Below are 25,196 nucleotides of genomic sequence, written 5' to 3'. Positions count from 1 at the left end.
GGTGCACAGACATGTGGGAACAGGAAGGGGTCATCACTAGAAAAACATTCTCTATGCATGCTTCTTGAACTAATCAGGTGAACATATGAAGTTTGCAGGTCTGTAGAGATTGACTCTGCAGAAAGTTGAGGACTTAATTTTAAACACCTGTGGCCATGGAAGTTATTGGAACACCTGAATTCAATTATTTGGATGTATGAGTGAATACTTTTGGCAATATAGTGCATGTGCATGTCATAGTAATCCAATTAGTGCTCTGATTACAGGATTGAGGCATTTCTGCATCTATATATATGATATGATATTATTAGTATCAGAATGATAAATGACTGAATGCCCTACAGCGGCGATGTTGGACCCTCTGTCAGACTGTAGCCCGCTCATCAGTGCAGCATCCTCTGGGAAGCTCCGTCTGGTCCGTCTGCTGGTAGACGGTGGAGCAGAGGTAAATGGGCGCAACCCTAAAGGAGAGACAGCTCTGCTGGCTGCCTGCAAGGCCCTGAGAGGGGAGCCTGCTGGGTCTGAGACAATTAAGCTCCTCACATACCTCCTCCAGAACAAGGTCAGTCCTCAGTGACAAATAGTCACCATTAAATACAGACACTTGAATGTAAACATGTGCATACAAGTTCAGCAGTTTATTGACTTAGGTGTATTTTTAATGCATAAAAAACTGTACTTGCTCTAAGAGAGGAGAACTTTTAATGCATAGTAAACAGGCTTGTGATCTATCCAGCTCTGCTTGTGTACCCCATCCAACTAAAAGGGTGTTCCTGAACATGCTGGCACCGGAGAACAGAATATAACACACTGTGAGTCACAGTTGAGAGCCACAACACAAAAGCAACAGTGCCAGATCAGTTCTAATTAAGAGAGCATTAGCCAAATTGCACAGAGTTCTGCTAAATTTGGTTTCTATAAAATATACACTTGAGCTTTCCGAGTGACTCCTAACACCGGACCATGTCCCTTCTGGGATAACCATTTATCACTGAATTAATCACTCAATTGGATCTTTTGCACTGATCAGGCAGATCCTAATGCACAAGACCGGGCGGGGCGTACTGCGCTGATGTACGCCTGTATGGAGCGTGCGGGAGCTCAGGTCGCAGCCACACTCCTTGCTGCAGGAGCCGACCCAAGCATGGAGGATTACTCTGGAGCCTCAGCTTTGGTCTACGCCATCAACGCGCAGCATCAGCCTACTCTGAAGGTTAGTAAGGAGCAAAGAAAAAATGAAATGAAGTGTGAATCAATACATTTAAAGGATGGAAGAGGATATTATGAGGTTTTGCATTGTTTATAAGTTAGGGTTTTAACCCTATACCATCCTAAGATGGAGTTCATTTCAATTAATTGATATAATTTAGTTCATTTTAAATGATTATCATTAAAACTACCAGGATGTAATAGAACTCCAAAAGAAGGAGATTTCAACACCTCCACAAGACCTGTAAAGTTACTTTACCAGCATTCTTGTACTTCAGGTATTGATGGATGCATGTCAGGTCAGAGGTCGTGACATCATCATCATTGCCACGGAGGTGGGTGTGCATGGAGGCCCTGTGACCAGACGCTATCTGAATGTTCTCCCATCCCCAAACACCTCACCGGTGTCCTGCATGTCCCCATCTGACATAGTCCTGAAGACAGGCTCGCCAAACTCACCCGAGGGCGAAAACATCTTCAACTTCAGAGCAACAAGTGAGTAATGAGCTTTGTTTACAGGAAAATGCCTTGGTTTAATTGAATTATGGTGTATCCCACACCAGCAGGCTGTACACTGAAATGGCTGTACACCTTCAATGTCTTAAATAAAAAGAACTGGGTGCATACATTTGAATTTATTTTGGAATTTCTCTAATCCCCAAGTTATTAAGACATATCTGAATAACTTGTACTTACATACAACCGTTTGAACTGATGATATTGGAATATGCAGTTGTTTAGAAATGGCTCAGAGAGACATTACCAGTTTGTTTGAATCTTCAGTTCTATTTCTTAGATCTTCAGTGAGTTCCTTGTATACTTGAAAAAAACTTGTGCATCCAATTCTTGTTTTTTAAAGTCAATAAAGATGTCTGCTGTATAATCATTCCACCCTGGAAAAAGCAGAATTCAAAGGAAATCATTAAAAGCCGAAAATGATCTTGACAGCCATGCCCGTGATGACTCCATGTAAACTTCTGACCACAACTGTATTTAAAGACACTGACACGACTGTTGGTTTTAGTTAAAGTTCCAACAAAGCTGCACTTCTGACCACACCAAACCAGTCAGAACTGCTACTGCAGCCCTCACGGCATTTTCCATCTGAACAGAAACATTTCATCACAGGACGAGTTCTGATTTTCAGAGACGCTTCTCTTTAAAGGATTAGCGGACCCGATCCATGTCAACAAAACACTCCCCCCACAGCATAACGGATTCCCTAACCGGCTCTGAATAATATTATCAGAGTTGTCTGGCTATACCGCCTTAAAACAGATCAATACTGCAATCTCTATATGCAGACACTTGCCTCTCCTGGATAATAGCAGATCAGCACTGAACAAAAACAAGTCTAGACAGATGAGAATAAATGCCTTGTGGTTGAAATCATTAGCTGCACGCTCATTCCCGAGGAGAGAAAATGAACATGTGTTGCCAGGGTGAGTGAAGCTTGTAATGAAGGAAGCTACAGGTCCCGTCTATGAACTCGATTTGTACCATAGAAGCAGAGTGAATAAAGACAGATGGTTGTTATGGGAAAGATGTGTCATGTGAGGGTAAGTGATGAACTGGGGAAAACCTGGCTGAATATTTTTAGAATTTATAGCACACGCTATGCACAACATATTTATATGAATGTGTAGCTTTGCCTCGCTTTATTCTGGACTGAAATAGGATGGATTGCCATGGCTTCCTGCGTGGCACTGTGAGAGGTGTTCAAAGTGGGCAGATGTAAATCACAGGGACAGAGATATCACAATGTGACGACTGCTGCAGCTTATATCTTCTAAACAAGACATTATCAGTGACTTTTATCATAGATGTTCACCTTTTTTAAGACACTATATTGGTAGATTAAAAGCCTTGTATGTATCCAACAGGGAGCCAGCTTTATGACAAATATGAAGAAACATTACAGCAACAGAGAAAGGATGCCTCTTCTCAACAGCTTCTACATCTATGATTTTAACCCCTAAAACTGACTTCTTTTCTTCCTCCAGGCCAACGAGGAAGTAGCAGCAGCATTAGCAGCAGACGTCCCTCCTGTGAACCACTGAGCCGGTGCAGCTCTCCCCCTCTCAGACAGAGAATATCATCTGAACCCTGGCTAGCGATTCACAACCTGGCCTGTCTGAACAGAGCTTATGAGGAGGGCAGGAGGGAGAGGAGCCCACAGGAGGAGAGAGACAGAGAGGATTTGAGAGGGGAGAGAGGAAGGAGTAAGGGTGAGGAAAAGGAGGAAGAAGAAAAGGAGTCCCATTTTGATCAGTCCAGAGTGGAAGAGAGGAGAAGAGGCAAGGTTCAAAGGAGAGATAACGGATATGGAGGAGAGGATTACAGCCGCAGCCATGAGGATTTCTCTTTGAAGACTTCTCATTTTGTCGTCTCGCTCACTGAGATGAGCTCGACTCATGCAACGCCCGGCAGCGTGGTCCTCAAACGATGTGTCACTCCTGCAGGGTCACTCTCAGACAAAAAGCTCCCCACCGGCCTGCCCCCTCACTCCCAGCTCCGCAGGAATACCCTCCCCTCTGTCACAGTCGACCCTCCTCTACTTGACCTCCCTCCTTTGGGAAGCCAATCCACATCTCACCTCCAGGTTCCAACCCAGGTTTCACCAGCCAAAAGCAGAACCATGGTGTTTCTGCCTCACCCACCCAGCTCCTCTCCTCCCTCTAGAGCATCAGTGAGGCCAGCTCTACTCCCTCCACTGCCCTCAGCTTCCTCCGTCACCTCACTGGTTCCTCCTTCTGCCTCCTGCTACAACGAGAGAAACAGGAGGTCACTGCGTCGTCACTCGGTGCAGCTTGAACAGCTAAAAGGAGGAACACGGATGAACTATTTAGAAATGTGAGACCATATTATATTTGAAGGATAATGGTCCCAGCGTCATTTTTACAAGTTAGGTTCACCAGTACTTGGACTAGTTTTAGCCTCTATTGTATAATCATGGGAAGAGAAAAGTTTGGAGAAGGAACTGTCTCAAACAAGAAGTTTGAGACAGGCCAAAGCAAAAAATTTTATAAATATAATTGAAAGAGCCAAAGGTAATGGTAAAATTATCTGGCAACACTTAAATAAATTACTTGGCCGTCATTCAAACAAAAGTAAAAACACAATTGAACTTTATGTAAATAACTCTATTGTTAGAGAGCCTCTATCTATTGCCAGTAACTTAAACACTTTCTTTATTTCATCTGTTAAGGAGATCAGTCAGAGCTTTGACTCAGTCATATGCTCTGATAATGTGAATGATGTTGGTCAAAATTTGTTCACCATCACTCATATTTCAGACACTGAAGTTGCTAAACTAATTACAGGTTTAAAACAATCAAAAGCACTTGATGTATATGGTATTAACACAAACTTCCTAAAGGAACATATGGATTTTCTTGTACGTCCAACAACTCATGTTTTGAATATGTCTTTCAAACACTCCATTGTCCCAACAGATTGGAAAATTGCTGCAGTTACACCAATTTTCAAAGCAGGTGTGAAGACTGACATGGCTAATTATCGCCCCATAAGCATACTCCCGGTCGTATCTAAAATAGCTGAGAAGTGGGTGGTTAAACTCCTCACTGCTCACCTAGAAAACACCCAACCCTCATTACATCCATTGCAGTTTGGCTTTCGGGCACACCACTCCACAGATACTGCCCTGTGTATGTTAGTGGAGAACTTGAAGAGCTTGCTGGACAAGAGTCCCTGTGTTGGAGCTGTATTTTTAGATCTGAGGAAGGCTTTCGACTCTGTAAACCATCAGATATTGTTATCCAGATTGACTCGGTTTAATATCTCCAGTCAGGCTCTTCAGTGGTTTGCCTCATATCTCTCACACAGGAAACAGTGTGTGGTGTTGGATGGGGTTAAATCTCCATATTTAGACTGTGATACAGGGGTTCCTCAAGGATCTGTTCTTGGGCCCTTATTGTTCTCTCTTTTTATCAATAACTTACCTGAAGTCTGTCCAAATATATTTACTCAAATGTATGCAGATGATGCAGTTATATATACGCAAGCAAATAGTGTCCAGCAGGTGGAAAAAGATCTTACAGCTGCTTTAGCATTAATACATAGCTGGCTGGAGGACTCATGCCTAATGTTGAACACCTCAAAAACTGTCGGTATGTATTTTTCAAAACGCCCCTTAAACTTGAAGCAGTCAAACATATTCCTGGATGGAGTAGAGCTTGAATTAGCTCCAGAATTTAAATATCTTGGGGTCATTCTAGACCCAACATTATCCTTCAAGAGTCACATAAATAAAGTGTCCCAGGTACTTAAATTTAATAATCGAAATTTTAATCATATACGTAATAATTTAAATATGAATGTTGCAAAAACTTATTTTTACTCAATGATCATCTCTCATATGGACTATTGTTTGACGTCCTGGTCACTTGCTTGTCCAACAACACTTAAAACTATTGAAAACATTTATAAAAGAAGTTTAAAACTACTTGACAAAAAACCGACTTCCCACCACCACTGTCATGTGTTAAAAAAACATAAATTACTGAACTTCAATAACTTAGTGAAACTTAAAAGAGTGAGTTTAATATATAAAGTCTTACACTCCCTTGCTCCACCACCACTAAAGCAGTTCATTAGGCATAAAGAAAGCTCAGACAGGACCACTCGAGCTACAATCCGAGGAGACTTGTTTATACCCCACAGACGGACAGCATTTGGGCAGAACGTCCTTTCTGTCCAGGGTGGCCAGTCTTCCTCAACCCATTAGAGAATGCTCGACATTCAATTTGTTTAAGGCAAAGGTTAAAAACTGGTTATGGACAAATCAAGTGTGTGATCATGTATAAGTTGTATAGTTTTAATGTTTTATTTGGGAACAGAATGGTGTGTATGTGTAAGTTTGGTGATGGAGTTTTTATTATGAATGAATGATGAATTTTTATGAATTATTATGTCTATTTTTATGCTTAAGGACAACAGATGGAAATTAGCCCTTGGCTATAATCTGGTATGTTTACATTCATGTAATTTTTTTTTTTACATTTATGTTCATTAACATGCACTGTCCTAAATAAATAAATAAATAAATAAACAGAACAGAGGATTTGAAGCATACTGCATGATGATAAGAAAAGGAAATACTTACGATCTATCTTAAGCACCGCACATCATCCATCAAACATGGTCAAGGCAATGGTATAGACACATATGTCTGCCAGTGGAACAAGGAGTTTTTATTGATGGTGTGACTTTTGATAGAAGTCACAGGATAAATTCTGAAGTGTGCAGGGCTACAACACTTGGATAATGAAAGTAAATGGGATATTCTTCAATCGCCAACTCAGTTACCTGATCGTAACCCAATAAGACATGTTTTAAGTGCTTTAATTTTCTTCAGATACTCCAGCTTCCACCCCACAATCCAGATATGCATGTTGTCTAGTGGTGACTCTAAATGTATGTTGTAGATGTGAATGTTAGCATGAATAGTGGTTTGGTCTCTGTGTTAAGCCTTTAACAAACTGTCCAGGGTGTATGACAGCTGGGACAGGCTCCACCTCCCCTCAAAACTTTCAGTTAGATACAGACACAGCCTCTGAAAAATCCCTAAACAATTAATGAAACACTTTTGTTAGACCCCATGACTCAAAGCTGAAAAACAGCAATTGAGTTGCATTTTGATTGTTTGATTTAACACTGTGGTGGTGTTCAGAGGCAAGTTAGGAGGAAAAAAAAAATTGTACTGCTGCCCAAAAGCTTACAGAGCTTACTGTATACTCAGACTTGTGATGCTGAGATGGAGTACGGTTTATTAACTAATTTAACTTTAGAGGATACCTGCTTAAATTCTCATTCAACATGAGCAAGCAATCAACTCAAAGCTTGCTGTGGAAACCATTCACAAATATCTGGGTTCAAACACTAGTGTTTTGTCAGAGAAGTACAACGTGAACCAGCAGAACATAAAGAAATGCAATGAAAAAGATATAAGAATAGTCAGTCAACAAATAACTCAAACACACTAACAATGGGAAAGTGGATTATTCTTAGAATTAAGTTACTTAAGGTTTCTGCTTTTAATTTCTGCAAAACTGTAAATAATGAATTATAAATTAATCCCTGGCTGCAGCTCTCTTGTTGATTCTGTATTGAACACAATGGAGATATAAATTGTATGAAACAAATATTTAGAAAGAAAAAACTCAAACCTTTTGAAAACTGACTCCTGTTAATCAACTTTTGCATTTATGTTGGAGGCAAAAATTTATATTCATGGCAAAAGGAGTGAAGTCATTTTATTTATTTTTAATATGTATCTACAACAAGGGGGACACAGGCAAAAAACGACTGACAACTTGATGAAAATTAAACAAAACAAACAAAAAAAAAATACATTATCAATGCAGATTCCCACCTTTTTTCCAATAAGTAATATTTTTTTTCGTCTAAAGAAACTTTACAATATAAAGAAACATACGAAGGAACCTCTTATTTTACTACACAAGACATTTAGGATCTGAAACTACCCTAACATGAGATACAAAGCAACTCCCCAAGGACAGACTGCCTCATATTCAATACTGCTTTGTCATCAAGAGGAAAAATGAGGAACTGAACAGGAAAAAACAAAAACAAAAAACAAACAAACAAAAAAAAAAAATCTTTACTCCCCACCCCCTCCCCCAAAAGTCCTCTCTTAACCCTCCCCACCCCTGAATGTTACAGTATTATACATCAGCACAATAGAAATACAGAAATGATCAACGTTGTGACGGCTTTACTTACAGGACAGAAAGAAGTCGGACTGCATTTTATACAACAGCATTTCAAAGTACAGGGGAGGAAAACGCCTCTTCCTGCACCGCTTCTTAGCAACAAATCTGTCCCACGTGTTATTGTTTTTCCCCATTTTTACTTTTCTCAAACATTTCTCTTGCCTCATTTTTAAATAGATTAAAAAAATTCCTTCATAGTAAAGCACGAACTCTGGTCCCTGGTGCTTTGGATTGAGAGCCAGTGTCCTTTGTACCCCTCCTTTGCGATTCAGTTGTGTCAAGAGACCACAAGTTTAATTATAAAAATGTCCCAATTTATTGGGGGGGGGAAACAACCTACCTCTGTTTTTGACCATGAATTTGCAAAAACAGAGGTAGGTTGTTCGCCCCCAATAAATTTCCAATAAAAGAGGCAGAGGAAGAAGACATATCTCATCTGAAGCTGAGTTTTTCAGGTACGTGTGTGACAGTGAATTAGCTCGACTACAAAAGGTTTTTCCTCCCTTGTCCCGCTGGACCGCTTGACACAACAGCGTCGATGCACAGTAAAAGCCTCACGTTTGTCTGTGATGAGGTGAAATAGCATAATAGTCTTTAGCAGCTCCAGTTTCCGTTTCTCTCGTCATTCATATTATTTCTGAGTAAAAGACAGGCCTTCTCTGAACAAATACACAGTTGCCCAAATCAGCTCGTTTCTGATCAACTGTTAAAGTCGTGATTTGAAATATCAAAACATGTCAATGATATCAAAATGCATTTTACAGTATTTACAAAAAAAATTAAAATTAAAACATGGAGTTGTACCAAAAAAAAAAAAAAAAATCAGAGGGGTGGTGTGTGACTGAGTGTCTTGTGTGTCAATGCTGGCCTATTAGAGAGGTGAGAATAGGGAAGCAAATGGAAGGGAGGCCACTCGCTACAGTCAACAGAACAATGCCATTGCTGCTTCCTAACCTGCCATTCTCCAAAATAAAGAAAAAACACCGTTGATCCGATCAGCAGATGGCCAGAAGCCATTTCACCACAAGCAACCGTAAAAAAAGAGGAAGGACAGCACATATTCGAACGAAAACACCTGCAAGCTAAAATGAGCGGTGTGTGAAAGCAAGCGCCCGCAAAGTGCAGACGGACATCACAGTGTGTGGGGGACCTCATCGGCAAATGAAAACGATCCAAGTGTTCACTACAGGTCAGCAGACAGACTAACATGTTACGTATGTACATGACAGAGTGAACAGTGGGAAGCATTAGTGGGAGCGGTGTGAGTGTGGTCAAACTGGACTCGTGATAACGTCAGCACCTTTCGGGATGGATGGAGGGGGGGTCTAATGATGGAGATAAGAAGATGCTGCTGAGTGGATCTGCATATTTACACAGTTGCTACTAGTTCTGCAGTTGAGAAAGAAATAATAATAATAAAAAAAACAGGGATAACACTTAAAAAAAAGGAACAATGATTCATAAGACAAATTAAAAGTACATAAATAAATAGAGCTGTGCATTTTACTGCAGGGAACCTAGGAGACTCTTCTTCGGGTGTGAGTTACTGAGCAACAAGTTAAAATTTTAGATCTTATAAAAGGAAGTTGCCAACCTTCCAAAAAACAAAACAAAAACAAAGAACCAATTAGTACCGTGAGGAATAAAATCTTACCTGCAGGGGGCAGTGTGCTCACACGGAGCCTCATGTTACACAGCAAATAATTACCGATTTGTGTGCACGTATACTGTCTTCATCATAATAAATGTGCCCTTACAAACAACAGAAAATTAGAACCTAATCTTAAAATGATCATACCAATAATCATTAATAACAATAATAAAAATAGCAATGATACAATACATACACAAAAAAGGAAAATCCTGTTCACTGATCATCACAACACCTCTGTTACAAATGTACACACAAGGAGAACAATGTGGGGGGCACGAAGGTCGGTTCTTCCCGACCCACCGATAACCCCATCAGGAACAGCAACAAATCAAAAGACGATGATTAAAAAAACAAAACAAAAAAATCCAAAGTCGTGGTTGAGACGCTTCCAGGCAGCTGCTGAGAGACCTGACACTGTGTCATTAGGGGGAGGGCTGTGTTTCAAGTCTCCTTTCTCCCCCTTTCTCTCCATTTGTCCTCCTTCCCTCGCTCATTGTCTAGACCCTGACAGGAAGCCAGGGAGGCTGGGGCCGGAGTCAGAGAGGAGGCTCTTCCTGTTGCTCTGTGACTGCTTCCTATTCACACCCGCAGCCAGCTTACATGCGCCGGGAGGGCCCGTCTTAATTAGAGTCCCAGCATGCTCAAGGGCTGTCCCAGAAGGCTGTGGCCGTAGAGTTCCCGAGTGAGAAGAGGGGAAAATTAAAAAAACAAAAACGGGGTGGTGGGTTGGGTAGTAGTGGGTCCCCGTTTGAGGAGGGGACAGAGGGTGTGTGTGGGCGGAGGAAGGGAAGTGATCCAGTCCAAGGTGAAGTAAGGATTCAGTTGAAGAAGAAAAAAAAAAATCAGGTGTAGGTTACAAAAAATAAAGAGGGGGAAAGAAATAAATGAAAATACAAAAAAAAGGAAAATAAAATCACACACTCATCGTCATGTTGGGTGAATACTGAAAAGAGAGAGAGGGAAGGGGGAGGAGGGCACAGATGAGTGGATATGTCACTGACAACATTTAAACACCAGAGGGCGCTCAAACCCCGCCCTGCAAAGCTAGAGGAAGCTCAGACTATGGTTGAAGCCAAGCTTTAACTCAGGCAATCAGAACTTTCTGCTGTATGTCTAATAAGGGCTGGGAATAGTACATATATGATTTGTATGGACTGAAATGAATCCTAGCTTTCAAACAGATATTTAGGAGTTTTAATGATCATTTATCCAGCAGCTGTTTAACTCAGATGATACCCAGCCCCGCTACTGATTAGCTGAATCGAGTGATTAAGGCTTGGCTCGAGTTCTAGTCTGTGCACCCGGTGGCTCTTCAGGCCAAAGGTAAGAGAGCATTACAGTTGTTTATGCAACACAAGGCTTACAGATACTGCCACTTCTAGTCATATAGTACATTTTTAAAATGAAATAAAATGCAGGTATTTATCATATACTCAAGCGCAGCAAACATTTATGTCAATCAACTGCAATCACATCACTGATACAGAGGGAACTGTATGTGATTAGTAAGCGGCTACAATGCAAGCAGAACACAAGTTATTAATCCACTAAAATATATATATATATTAGGGGTGCAACGATATTTGTATCGATATTGAACCGTTCGATACAGTGCTTTCGGTTCGGTACGCATATGTATCGAACAATACAACATTTGTAATTTATTTTATCAACTTTCCTTCTGACAATGCTGTCTGTGTTGAGCGCTCAGTGAATCTGCGTTCGACTACTCCGCCTAGGCTGCACTGTCGAGCGCAGATCCACTGAGCGCTCAACACAGACAGCATCGTCAGAAGGAAGAGCGCAGGGCACCTCCCCCACCCTCATTCAGATCTGGCGTTTGGAATTATTTTGGTTTTCATGTGATGTATGACCCTGAAGGTAAGCGAGTCATGGACTAAAGTAAAACAGTATGTTGAATGTGCCATGCAATGCTCAATTACATGGGTGGGAACTAGTGTGTTAGCGCAGTTAGCTCGTTAACGTGTTGGCCGTCTAGCCCCATGCACGGGGCGATCGGCGGTAGCTCGTTAACGGAGATTTGCCGTGTTGTGGTGTTAAGGTCATTTCAACGAGATTAACCTGAAAGCACTAGTGGGAACACAACGAATATGACTGCACATTTACGCTGACATCATCCTAGTGCAAAGACAAAAACAACAAGCATGCTACTAACTTTAGCCGAGTCATTTAGACAGCTGTTTTAATATGCTGCTGAGAATATAGCCCAGAAGAAGCGGATAGTATAGCTTTTATTTTGGAAAGAGACATTTCTCTGTAATAAACTCTCTTTTCCAAAGATGAGTGATTCCTCAATCAGATACAGGGCTTGCAATATCGCTAGCCCGACGTCCCGGAGCTAGCGATTTTTTCAGTCGGGCTACCAAAATCTATCTCTGCCCTGCCCGTCGGGCTTTTGTAGAAAGGAAAAATATATGTCAATGCTTTTGCATTCTTTCAGAAATGTAGCTGGGTAATTATGTCATTGGCATCGGTGAGCCACTGTCAATATGTGACATATTGAAATCGCGTTTGAATTTGCGCTTGTTCTTTGCTTTCACTTTGCAATCGCCCGAACTGTGTATAGAGAGCGACAGCACTGATCTGTGAGTGATGATAATTTGCGCACCAATTCCTCTGACATCGTCTTATTAATTGTTAGCTTACTATGCAAACATGACAAGTGAAATCTCCCGCAGCTTAAACATGTGAGAGGTTGATCGCGCAGAGAATCCCTGAGCTTATGTGAGTGCGTGTGTAAAAGCAGCAGGATTTATATTTGACTACGATGACCTGGATGACTGAGAACCTTCACAGACAGATATATATTTTAGTTCTGCTGAGCCAAATAAGACAGGTCAGGGTGAAGAAGTCACAGCCAAAGAAAAGCTTACCACAAAACGGAGAAGTTATGACAAATCAGACTATGAGGCAAAAAGAAAGTGCAGCTTTATGGTTTCATGGACAAAAGAATTTCTGTGGCTGCAATATGACGAGCTAAATAACCAGGGCTGCACATAAGTGGTCCGCAGGTGCGCATTCGCTGTCAAAATAAAAAACACGCACAAGGGTTAGGGTTAAATTTAAAAACTGTACTTTTGAGTTAAAATATATATTTATAATTTTAATAAATGACAAATTAAAAAGGCATGAACATTTTTTTTGTATCGAAAAAATATCGAACCGTGACACCAAAGTATCGAACCGAACCGTGAATTTTGTGTATCGTTGCACCCCTATCAGCTAAAGTGAATTAATAAACTGAAGTGGGACCAAATTTCATAAATATTACCAAAACATTTTCAACAGTCTGAGATTAATTCTAAAAAACCAGGTGCACCCTCTGCTTGCATTCTTCCACTGGTTCATGTCAAGATGTCAAGGAGAACTGTTAAGGGGTCATGAGATGTCATTCATTCGCTCTACTCACACTTTCGCTTTGGAATGGGTTCAAAAAGTTGCCGCCCATTTCGCCGTCATCTCTCGGCGTCCCTGGAGGGTTGTTCATGCCCCCCATGTTATTGGGAGAACTCTAGAGGCAGAAACGGGGGGTAAAAATCAATGTTAAACTGAAAAATTGTTTATTATTGGCAGAAGGCAGAAGGCAGAGATTCTAAAAAAGTGCTTTAGTTCACAAAAATACCCAAATAAGAAGCGTTTATAGAAAATCTCATGTCGACATACCTTTGGCAACCCATCCATATCCCCAGACCCTGAGGAAGTAAAAGGAGATAAACAGGTCAATTGTTTTTGTAAGCAGTTTCTGTTTGTATACATACCAAACCATCAGTGTTCAAACCCACCTAGTGATCCATTCATGTGGTGTGGCTCCATGGCTCCCATAGCTCCCATTGGCCCATCAGGCCCAGGTCCCATAGGGAACTGGTGAAAAGGTGTGGAACAAATCTAATGAGTAACCACTAACACGATTCTCCATCCGTGACCTCTCTGATATAATTGTGATGTTTTCAGCCCGAGGTGAAGTTGAGATTGTTTAATTTATTCTCCCCACTTCATTCCCAGTCAATTCTTATTGAGCTCACTGTGGCAGCATTTGGTTTTTCTAAAGCTGGATTGTACTGGTGCCCAGTGATGTGGTTATAAGCCCTATTAGAACTGGATTATATTTTGAGGTTAAGGCTGTAATTTTAATCATTACAATAGCATCCATTATTTTAGCCAAGAATCAATGTGCAATATCTGAAAAATTAAGCAAGGCTGCAAAGTTAAACTTCTAAGAGAACAGTATAGTATTACTGTTAAAAAAGAAAAGTTATAGGAGACTCACATTGGGTCTGTTGCCTCCAGGTCCAATGGGATTCATCATCGTATAGATGTTTTCACTGGAATTAGTTGAATCTAAGAAAAAAAGAGAACAAAATGTTCAGTTTTGGGATATCAGGAGGTTGATATAAAATCTCTGAATCAAATATGAAAACAGGAAAGCGGACATGAAATAATGAGAGCACTCAGACTGACAGCACTCTGTAAGTGGACACACTCATGCTTTTTTTTTTTTTTTTTTTTTTTTTAGATGAAGGGGAAAATGGGAGACACTTCTATTTCTAATGCACAAGTGTTAGTGCTGGGGACATAGTTAGGTGACGCACCACCTGGGCTTGGCATGATGGGAGTTCCAGGTGGACCTCCTCCGCCTGGAGGACCCTGAGGAAGGAAAAAAGACAACTGTGAAATTATACTCATTGGAGCATAAATGAAGCATTCTTTAATACAAAAAAAAAAAAAAAAAAAAAAAAGCCTACACTGCATCCTAGTCAGCAGACATGCTTTTATATAAGAACTCACCACATAGTTTCCTGGAGATGAGGAGGAGTAGGCTATCTGCAAGGGGGAGGAAGAAATAAAGAGTCAGATCTGAAGGTTGAAAGATAGAGATGTTCATCTAGACAAGAAAATTAAAACTAATACAACAATCCTGCAGTAAACGGCAAGTCTGTCAGGGAGATTTTCTTCAGCTGGTGAAAATGCTTTGTCAGAAATTTCCTCGATTTTTGTGCAAGAGCTACCCGTTTATTATCTTTGGGTATTTAACAAAGGAGATGCATGACTTTGGTTTAGCATCACAGAACAACAATGAGAAAGCACATTCTTCTCAGAGGTTTAATTGGTGTTGCTTAAACTTTAGTCATCTCCAAATGTACTTGATGAACCTGGTTTTAGGGGACAAACTTGCCGGCACTGACTGATGCACCACATTAGCCGTGTTCAAAATGATCTCCAACATTGTTTAAACATGTTAAACAATTAAAATCTGTTTAGGAAAACTAGACGAGTTCATTATCAAGTTATTATACAATGCATTGAGTTTGAATATTGCCAAGTTATTGTTATTCTTGTTGCTATAAGTCTGCCTGCCACCTATTGTGTATGTGCAGAGGGCTTCAAACTCACAGAGTTAGCATTAGGACCTGGCCAAGGCCCTCTTCCTCCGGGACCCCTGAGGGGGAAAAAAAAGAAAAGTTTAGAAAGCAAACCAACAATAAAGGGAACTGGGAATATAAAGGAAATATGAGAGTTATATAAGTTTACTAGATCCAAGGATAAACTCTGGACACCTTTTTCCAACAGCTCCTCGGAATTAATGAAGAACATTTAACTGATGTCCTTTTTTTGGATTCTGCTTGCTACTAAAACTACTTGCGAATGAACAGCAGTATGTTGAAGATGAAGCAAATGGGACTTACATGTTCATTCCTGGCATTGGACCACCCATTGAGTTGGGAGGAGGCCTCATACCTCCATAATTCTAAGAGACAAGATGTTTAAAAAAAAAATCCAACACACAGTTAGAGCTTCGAAGCAAAGTTACAAGAACTTTAAAAAGATTTGATTTTGTTGAGTGCACAGGTTTCAGTGTTTTGTTTTATATTCACACATCATACACAAAACATGACTGGACTGTCAAAGGCAGATAACAAAAGACAAAAGTCTTCACCATAAGTGAGTAATGACAATTATAGCAACAAATTCAAGAAAAGTTACATTTCACCCTGTAAGAGGCGCTTCCATACAGTTATATAACCATTAAAAGCAAGCCTAAGTGCACAGCTGTCTCATTCACTATTGCAATTACTAGATGTAGAAACTAACTCCCATCAGAGTTTCGTGCCCTCTGCGCAGCCGATTTGTCATACCTGTGGGCCCATGGCCATTCCTCTGGGAGGGTTCATTCTCATTGGTCCACCCATGTTAGGATGACCTGCAAGAAAAGACCCCCAGAGTCACACACTGAAAGCAACACAGGAATTAAGAAATGCCATAGCCACTTAGAATGGTTCCTTCTAAGCCCTCTGGTAGCAACACTCGGGCCTCTGAAGCTATAATCTGCAGTTAAAATCAGCACAGACCCGTTCCTGAGCCAGACACACCCCCACATATTCAATCTATTCAGGAAGAAATAGTCACACAATCTGAATGTATACAAAATCCCCCAAAGCCCTAGTATGAAGACAATGCAGAGTTTTGTTTGTTTTTTTAACTTCTTGATTACCGACCAAATCTTTTAAGGTATTTTAAAATATCACCACTTTTAAAGTAGATTCAAGAAAATCCAAACTAAAACTTCAGTTACAGACCCATCATCTGCTCTGACCTGTAACTACGACCGGCCTTACCTTGCGGTCTTGTTGGGTCCAAACTGTTTGGCAGGAGAGGCTGAGATCCTGGGATACCACCAGGAGGCTGAGAAAAGAGAAAATTGATCAACACACTGGCATATGTTGGCATCACAGATTCTCAGTGGTGTTTAAAAAAATAAAAAAAATAAAAAAAATAGATAAACACAATTCAAAATGCTGCTCAGTACCTGATTTGGCATTCGGAGTGAGGGGCGCGGTCCACCTGGATACCGCGGTGACATGAAAGGCTGCAGTAAGGAACAGGGGAAGAAAGAAAAACAGAGGGAAAGGAGGGTGGAAATTATAGGGCAAAGGAGGACACAGAGAAAACACAGTTTCTATTATTGATAGATTCAAACGCACTCAAACAGGGGTGATGGTGAGGACACAGATGAACGCAGTGGTGTTGGAGAATGAGAGATGGCAGTGAAAAAAAGTGCAGATTCATCAACTTAGTAACTTGGAAACCAACAAAATACACTGGCATAAGAGCCTATTTTCTGATTTTTCAAATCTCCCGCTTATACTAACAGCATGCACATTTGTGTGTGCTTAACGGCAGCGCTTACACAGCTCCCTGCACAGCCCGCGTGCTCTCACTGTGGTGTAAGCTGATTCGGCCTGTGGTCTGCCTGGCGTAGTTAGAGACACCTCAGGCCAACAACACCGTTCAAAACCTTAGCGGAAGCGTGTCCACACTCTCTCGCACATAAGACGGAAACCAGAAACCACAAGAATGAAGAGCTGAGCTGCCGCAGTTAATGGGTAAAGGCTAGCTTTACCTCCAGAGTGGCATCTGTAGCTACTGTTCTGGATAACTGCTGAATGACTGAGGATTGAAGTTTTTAAAGACTGGATATGTGTTTGTCAACTGGCAGGCTGTAGCAACCCAAGCCTCTGGTTGTTCTACGTGCATCAGCATACCCATGTGTTTTGTACGTATATGTGACGTTTATAATGCCTGTCCCCTGTTTTATTTATAAGGTGTTAAAACAAGTAAGCAGGGGGGAGGGGAGAGGTATGAGCATGTGTGTGTGCTAAGAGTGACGGAGAAGATAAGTGTGCAACCCCCCACAAGCTGCTCCAGGGGAGGGGCAAGGAGTGAATTATTCATCCCACACGGGGACAGCTGATTCTGGGCCTTGAAGAGGAGCTTGCGTTGCTGCCTCTGGAAGCTCGGCTTTCATAAAAAGGGGGCCCGACATCTACGGGGAGTTACCCTGAACAAAACTGGAGCTCACAGGGCTCAAGGGTGGGAGAAGAAGAAGAAGGTGTGTGAGCAGTGAATGGGAAGAAAGAGGTAGTGTGTGGGTGAGGGGTAGAGGGGAGATTTAGAGGGAATGGAAAAAAAGAGGGGTGCTTGAGAGAAAGCATTTGCTTCTTACCTGGCCATGGGGTCCCATCATGGGGTTGCTGGGGTTGTGTGGGGGGGGCTGTGCATGGGGGGACTGCTGAGAGCCGGGTGGTCCCTTTAAGAAAGAAGAGCGATATCAGAAAGGGGAGGGGCAAAATGTGGGTTTACACCTGGAGGAATTACCCAATCAAAGTTATGAGAGGAAGATGACGGGGAGGGTTGGGAAGGGGGGGGGGGGTGTCAGTGGGGAGTCTTTAATTTGAGGTAGAAGGAGGCACAAAAGTGGGAAAAGCTGCATCTTAACGTGGAGTTAAGAGTTACTCCTTAAAAACCCATAAAATGAAAAGTCATAGAGGAATAGTTTCAATGTGAGTTTGAGTTCAAACAAGCTGACAGAAATCTTAAAGCATAACCATCTCTCTGATACTTTGGTCCTTCTTGTTGGAGGATTAAATGTATTCGCTAAATCCACATGGGGGCAGTATTGCCCAAGGCTCACTGCAACAGGACAGGCAGCAGCAGGACAGGCACAAGAGGTAACTTCAAACCAGAAAGATGATACTGGCAAAAACAAGAACAGGTTGGAAGTTTTTCCCTGCTTATCGTCAGCCTACTTCAAAGTAAAACGCGTGATCCTGTGAGGGACCCCTCTGCTGGTCTAAAACACTGCATTGTTATTGCCCACTTCTCACCCAGAGACACGCGGTTAACGGCCTCTAATAAAGAAGTCATTATGCAACAGTCTTGTTTCTGCTCCATCACTGTTAGTGCTTTCAGTGCTTTGGTTTTTTTCCTTTTCCAGTTGTCCGAAGAAAACAAAAGCTGGCTGATTTAATGGTAAATGGAATTTTCCATGTATCCCTCCTAGGCATCCGGACACACACAAAGACAGCACACCGATTACCTCAGTGAGTCTGGTAGTATTTGGACAGTGACAACATTTTTTGTGAATTTATCTCTGCACACACCCAATAATAGATCTAAAACAAAGCAATTCAGTGTAGACTTTTGGCATAATCCTAGGGAGTTCAGCAAAAATACTACGGTCGAAATAAATTATTGCAATTGTTTAAAAAAAAGAAAGAAAAAAAAAAAACTGTAGTTGGGCTCAAAAGTAACTACACAAACTCTCAAAAAAAAAAAATCATACCAAACGGCACGATTTTAAATACCTGATACACAAAACTCTTGCAGTCAATGACTGCCTAAAGTCTCAAATGCATTGACATGACCAAAGGTTAGGTTTCCACCCATGAAATGCTTTGCCAGCCTTTTACTGCAGCCTCATTAAGTCGCTGCTTGTTTGTGGGTCAGTCTGCCTTCAGTTGTCGTCACTAAATGAGAAACATGCTGGGTTGGGTTGATGTCCGGTGACTGACCCAACCATTTAGCAACATTACATTTCTTTGATTAGGAAGCTCTTGTGTTACTTCCGTTGTACATTTTGGGTCATTTTAGAGTCCCACTGTGAAGAGCCATCTGGCCAGTTTAGCAGCAGGCTGCCTCGGTGCAGGGGCTATAGCCATGTACACTTCACAACTCATCCTGCTACTGCTATCAGCAATCACATCAGCAATAAACACAAGTGACCTCGTTCCACTGGCAGCCATATATGTCCATACCATTGCCTCGACCATGTTTGACGGATGATGTGGCATGCTTAAGATCGTAAGAGTTTCCTTTTCTTCTCCATATGCTTCCCATCATTTTAGCAGAAGTTAGATGTGGTGTGGGCTTACAGGCCTTTTGATGTTGCTAAGCTCTCCAGCGCATTCCTTCTTTTTAAGAATGCACCATATTGTTGATTAGACCACTCCTAAAGTTTCCACCATCTTTGTTATGTTTTTTTGCATCGAAATCTCTTTGGACCTCATGCTGAAAGTCCCAGTGAGCAGCTACCAAATGCACATTCAACTCCAGACCTTACTTAATCAAGCGGGGGGGGGGGGGGGGGGGGGGGGGGCGCGCACCTGCGTGCGTCCTAACTACTTCTAGTGCTTTAAAATGTAACAGTTAAATTTAAAAAAATGTCCATAAGTGCTAAACAGTCAGTTCAATATTATAATTTTTCAGATGAAATGAAGAAATCAGCTGACCAACAGAATCTGAGCCAATCGCTTTGTACAACTGACTACCAAAAGTCGCTTCTTTTTTTCTTCAAATGCATAGAGACAGACATCAATTCCATACAACTGCTTGTGTTTGCTGGACAGACAACAGACCAACTGCTTGCTTGAGTAAGAAATAGGTGTACTAATTAACAACAAACAACAACAAGATTAGATGGGGTCTACTTTATTGTACGGACCAATATCTGTCTGGGGCAGCAGATCTGTCAGAAGGGCGGCCTTGATAAAAAGCTCTTAATGAATGCAATTCATGGAGAGAGAAAAAAACCTTGAAACTTTGTAATAAAAAAAGAAAAGAAACCACTTGACCCAATTAATATGAGGTCAGCATCTCAGAAGAAAATTTGAACAACCAACAACTATTATAATCTATTAGCGAATTATTTTTAAACACAAAAATGTCAAACGTCTCAGCTGCGAAGATTTGCTGTCTTTTTGCAGAATGATGGAAAATTGAACTGTTTGCTTTTATTTTGAACTCTTGCTCGTAAACTTAAGTCATATCTTGAAGCTGTCATGTCTTATCTGACATACTGTAGACAAAATAACAACTCAAAAACAAGAAAAACATATCGACTGGTTATGAAAGTCATCAGCAGCCGCTGCTTGGATCTCGTATGTCCTTGACAGATTTCTGCATAGCTGCTTGTGTTGTATGTTAAGAGCATTCAAATTTGTGACTGCTTTAGCTGAAAAAAAAAAAAAGATATGGTGAAAGCAAGAGTTTAGCATTTTTTAAAAGTCAAATATCAGAGGAGGTATTGTTTAGGTGTCGAGCCTGACGTTCTTAACAGGATTTCAAACAACGCTCTGCCTGCGTGAGCCACATTTGCAGTGAACAACCGAAGCTTTCTGTTACAGTAAGGTCGCTTGAACACAATGTGCACACAAACACAGACACACAAGCCATCGTCCAATCTTACTCCTCCACCAATGTTATAAATAGCACTTCCATGCATGTCTCGTCACCCCCTCTCCCCCCTACCCTTTCCCTTGCTTATTCACAGTCATACTCTCACTAGCCCCCCCACCACCATCAGCACCACCACCCTCACTCTCAGCCAGCAAACAATAGGGTGGGACGTAGCCACAGAAACAAACAGTGGGCCACAATCCTGGTGGCACTGATCTTTCACATTTCCCTCTCTTCTTACTCCTCCACTCACCCCTCTTCCTCTCCATCCTTCCCTCTCCCTTAATGTGTCACTCGCTTTTTCGCTCCTACTCTTCGCCATCACCTTATCGTGCCTCCTGCCAAATGCCAGTGCTGTCCATCACACCACTGCCTCACAGTGTTTTTGTTTGTGAATGTGTGCTCGCATGCTTGCACGTGTTTGTATACTGTGTGCGCGTTTGCATGTCTCGTTCTCGTCACTCTTCAGACAGCCATCTCCCACACTAAAACCTTTCCCTTCACAGACCCGGGACAGGTCAGAGACAGACGAGATGGAGATGGAGGAGTGGAGAGAGGATGAATACGGGATGGCTGAATCACAAATCGGCTGAACAGCAGCCCAGCGAGCGCAGAGCCACAGATGAATGAACAGTATGAGCTTCAGAGGCTCTGGTGGGTGTAAATATCTAGAGTGGAATAAACAGTATTTGGAAAAATGTGGAGGGAAAAAAAAAACACCAAAAAAAAAAAAAAAAAAAAAAAAAAAACCCTGCTACCCAAACTGCAACTATGCTGTCATCTGATTAAACTCCATATAGATTTTACTGTGAAAGTCTTAATTAGTAGAACCTGACTGATATCGGAAGTCAAATTAAAGGCTTAAAAAACAAAACAAAAAAACGGGTATCTGATCAGTATCTTAAGAAGTCTAATAACTGAGGAAAACCCTCCTTTTACCGTCTATAAATATAACAGATATTTTCAATTAGCAGCAAAGCCATGCCTTTTTCTTTAGATAAACTTTAGGTTAAGAAAATGTTCCTGTCTTCTTGTGTAAATAAACCACCAACTGGGCTAATCAAATATTGCTCAGTAATTAAGGTGCAAACAAGGCTGCTTTTATTTGCTACTTAAAAAAAGTTTTCATAAAATAAAAGTCAGCTTCTGTACAGAGAAGACTGTAATTACTGTCAGAATAATAACATGAATGAAAATTTAAAAAGAAACCTGAATAATTTCTCAACTGGGAAATGTCCATGTTTAGTGCAACTACTATAAAATGTGCTAACAATAAAATAAGAAATTGCTAGTTTATTGCTCTACAGAAATAAGTGAACATCGGACAAGGAAGTAGAAGAGTAGACTAAATATAGATTATTTGTTTTGGGGAAGTCAGAAATGAATGAATGGCAGATGGGGTAAAATGAGAAGTGGGTTTGGTGATGACACAAGAGTGGGGTCATACCTGGAAGAAGCCTGGGGGCATGGGACCACCTGGCATGGCATCATTGGGTGGCATGTTGCCCATCACTGGGCTTGGCGCTGCCGCTGCGCTCTGGAAAACACAAACAGATGAATTCGATATGGTGTTCAACGTGTACATGCATCCTTCACTGCTCTACCCTAATGTATATGTGCATGATGCCGCATTGGCCAACAAACGACAAAAGGGAGCAGTGGCTGCACCTGCATTAGGCAAGGCCAGCAATGAAAAGAAAGACTTCAGGGAGAAACATTGCAAAAATATTCAAACACTTCAGAAGAGGAACAATCATAAAATGTCAGTGACACAAAGCTGTAAAGAGACCTGTGCCTGTACTCTGATCTATTCTATCATACACCCAGGAATAATGTCCTGATCAACACAGCAGTTATTTATTTGCACCGGTGATAATGAGTACATACTTTTATGCTTCTTTCATTAAAAAGCTTTTCTCTGTCACAAACAACAGAAATATAACGGCTAATATTAGCAAACTCCTTCCTTTTCATTTCTTGGAGATAAATGAAAACAACACTGACTCTATAATAACGTGCAGCTGATTTGCAAAGCGATCTAGGAACACCGCATATGTAGGAGTTTGTAGCTTGAATGTACTCATATGGAACTAATCACCCTGAAACTGCATTTCAACATCCTAACAGATGCTCCATAGGTCAGCTAGTAAAGTTGAAAAATTTTGCCAATTTGTTTTTTGAAGTTCTCAACGACTATTCCACAGGTCCTTTCTCATTACAAAGAAGCCAAGTGTCAGTAATGGCATATTTGGATCCAGTTTAAGAATCTGACACAAACTACACAATTTGTTACATTTAATTTATTTCAAAATTCAACTAATTTTAATGAATTCAGGAAAAATCTTCATATTTCATGTCTTAAGAAACATTTTGATCGATTTGAAGTATAGTGATTACTTCCTGGTCAGATCACAACAGAGACAAGTGTCATCTCATGTTTCATGAGCTACATATAAAAAAAAATGGTTATGAAATACAGTTCAGCACCAAACCAACTTACATTAATTTATTGTAAACAATTAAATTACTCAAAACTTATCTTCATTACAAGCTTTCATAAGTACCTAATGAGTACTGACAGAGGTTAAATATAGTAACAAGTCTTCTGCAAATAGGTTGATCTTACAGAGTTCTTGCTAATTTTTAGAAAATGAAGCAATCAAGATATTTGAGACACTTAAAGACTGTTTTGTTAGAAGGCCACTGAATCTTTTTTTTTTCTCTTCTTCAGTTTTTCTGAATAACATTTAACTCCAAAGCAATTGTCCATTAGATTTTTGGGCTAACATTCCCTATAGGACAAACACAGTGTCTTTAATAGTACTCCATTTACTCTACAAATCTAAGGATGTTTAATTACAAATGCTACATTTCTCGCTTAATAGAAATTTATAAAATCAGTGAGCAATTATGTTATTGTTATCTTAAGGACAAACACAGAAAGCATACCACTCAACTAAAACAAATCAGATGTAACACCAGTACTGTCTCCAGTCCCCTTTACGTCAGTCAAACAATATGGGAGAATAAAATTAGAATCTAGAATAGGAAAAGGGGGGCAGAATGATTCAGCCCGGGAGTTAAATATGATATAACTGTATTCTTGTCAACACACATAGAAGGAGACGCATGTTCAGAGTGCTTACATAAGCAAGCCGGAACAAACACATGTGCACGCAACCACATGAACGCGGAATCGCACAGACACACAAAGGCTTGCATCACAGCCTCATAAAGTGCAGCCCTTCAGTACAGAAAAGCAGACAGGGGAGAACCGCAGGCTACAGGACAGAACAGAGAGGGGGTTTAAGACCCAGGGGAGGGAGTTGCTCTAACAAATACACAGACACACACTTTTGCACATCTACAGATCCTCCAGCACGCACAACTGACAAACACACTATATCCATATGACACACGCTGCATGCATGGACAACACATACCACCAGTTACACAGATGTACACAAACACGCTTGCCGTCCTCCTTCTCCCATCTGAAACCAAAGCACACAAACTGAAATATCACAAACGCACGCACACACACCTCCCCCCATCTTTATGCTAATTCTGCTAGTGAACATGAGCAGGCCACCGAGTCCCTGGGGAAGAAGCAGGGTAGGCTGCCTCTTTCTCTCCTTCTCCATCCTTCCTCTTTTTCTTCCGAACACTTTTCTCGCCATCTTTCCTCCTATTCGTGACCCCCACACTCATTTGTCTTGGCACTGGTGCACACACATGCACAAACACACATACGGCACACACATATCCCTGTGCCCCAACCCTTGTACTATCCCTCCCCATCCACAACCTCTCCTCCCCTCAGTCCCCCCAGTAGGGTGTCAGCAGCTTGCAGAAGCTGTTGCTATGGAGACAGGTCCTATCTGCACTCTGTCCCCCTGGCATCCCCCGCTCCAGGAGCACGGAGACAGAGAGAGAGAGAGAGAGAATAAGAAGATGCAGGAGAGTGAGATTGGAGAGTGAGTTAGAAGATACAAGAGTGAGACAGAAGGAGATAAAAAGAAGAAAGAAAAAAAACAAAACACGAAGGGAGAAAAACAAAGTACATGCACCAAAAATGGTTTCTGCTCACAATCAATCACTCAGTCACATTATTTTTATGGACTATTAATGGCCAGTTATCTCCTCACACATTCCCTAATTTGCTGATTGAAAATGAATGCAGACTGAAAGCGTGTAGACTGAGCGCGGTTGCCACGAGCAAAAATGAAGGTAGATTTAATATGCAGTTGGACTTTATTAAAATCAACTGGCCTGGGGAAATACAAAAGAATCCAGCAGTGCCTTTTTTCCTGTGTGTTTGTAGTGGCACGTACAGTAGTGTTTATATCCACCTCTCCATTTCTACCTCTGAAGTGGAAGACAGTCAGAAAATCCTGCCCCCATTGCATTTTATCACAATAACATGATTTACAACAAATCAGATCTCCAGGAATGGGTTGACATTTGTGAAGGTAAACGTTAAATGCTAATTAACAAAGAACATGTGTGTACAGGGGCGACAAGTGTGTAAACTTATGAAAAGA

General features: G+C 41.1%; 2 protein-coding genes across 6 annotated transcripts in view; one reads left to right on the top strand and one right to left on the bottom strand.

The window, feature by feature from the left end:
* The first annotated feature begins 349 nt into the window (after positions 1-349).
* Positions 350-6,280, top strand: LOC146552296 (ankyrin repeat domain-containing protein 34C). Its single transcript, XM_085257291.1, has 4 exons — positions 350-562; positions 1,031-1,213; positions 1,488-1,704; positions 3,213-6,280. The coding sequence occupies exons 1-4, from the start codon at positions 350-352 to the stop codon at positions 4,064-4,066; spliced, it is 1,467 nt and encodes a 488-aa protein (XP_085113417.1). The 3' UTR covers positions 4,067-6,280.
* Positions 6,281-7,467: 1,187 nt separating this feature from the next.
* The window catches only part of LOC146552295 (single-stranded DNA-binding protein 3), a 38,680-nt gene continuing 20,951 nt past the window's right edge, over positions 7,468-25,196 (bottom strand). The window contains exons 5-18 of one of the 5 annotated variants that reach the window (XM_085257088.1): positions 22,100-22,189; positions 17,642-17,725; positions 16,445-16,504; positions 16,254-16,320; positions 15,774-15,838; positions 15,324-15,385; positions 15,031-15,076; positions 14,425-14,460; positions 14,232-14,283; positions 13,907-13,977; positions 13,422-13,500; positions 13,303-13,331; positions 13,049-13,150; positions 7,468-10,279 (exon numbers count right to left, since the gene is read on the bottom strand). In XM_085257088.1, the coding sequence (XP_085113214.1) occupies positions 10,109-10,279; positions 13,049-13,150; positions 13,303-13,331; positions 13,422-13,500; positions 13,907-13,977; positions 14,232-14,283; positions 14,425-14,460; positions 15,031-15,076; positions 15,324-15,385; positions 15,774-15,838; positions 16,254-16,320; positions 16,445-16,504; positions 17,642-17,725; positions 22,100-22,189 (1,014 nt within the window). In that variant the 3' untranslated portion in view covers positions 7,468-10,108. Of the gene's footprint in view, positions 10,562-13,048; positions 13,151-13,302; positions 13,332-13,421; positions 13,501-13,906; positions 13,978-14,228; positions 14,284-14,424; positions 14,461-15,030; positions 15,077-15,323; positions 15,386-15,773; positions 15,839-16,253; positions 16,321-16,444; positions 16,505-17,641; positions 17,726-22,099; positions 22,190-25,196 lie in introns of all 5 variants that reach the window. The other 4 variants (XM_085257087.1, XM_085257090.1, XM_085257089.1 and 1 more) reach the window with 4 other exon arrangements.

This window comes from Mchenga conophoros, linkage group LG19, assembly GCF_057382185.1.
Source record: "Mchenga conophoros isolate Kocher_MC1m ecotype Shallow Benthic linkage group LG19, M_conophoros_male_GT1.1, whole genome shotgun sequence".
NCBI classification, from domain to species: domain Eukaryota; kingdom Metazoa; phylum Chordata; class Actinopteri; order Cichliformes; family Cichlidae; genus Mchenga; species Mchenga conophoros.
The sequence above is the reverse complement of the archived record's forward strand: the minus strand, read 5'-3'. Positions and strand labels throughout refer to the sequence as shown.

What these genes read in the sequence shown, in the direction of transcription:
- LOC146552296 (XM_085257291.1), top strand. Translation starts at nt 350, where the DNA reads ATGTTGGACCCTCTGTCAGACTGTAGCCCGCTCATCAGTGCAGCATCC. An exon ending in AGCATCAGCCTACTCTGAAG is followed by an intron (nt 1,214 to 1,487) that starts GTTAGTAAGGAG and finishes CTTGTACTTCAG; the next exon opens with GTATTGATGGATGCATGTCA. An exon ending in CTTCAACTTCAGAGCAACAA is followed by an intron (nt 1,705 to 3,212) that starts GTGAGTAATGAG and finishes TTCTTCCTCCAG; the next exon opens with GCCAACGAGGAAGTAGCAGC.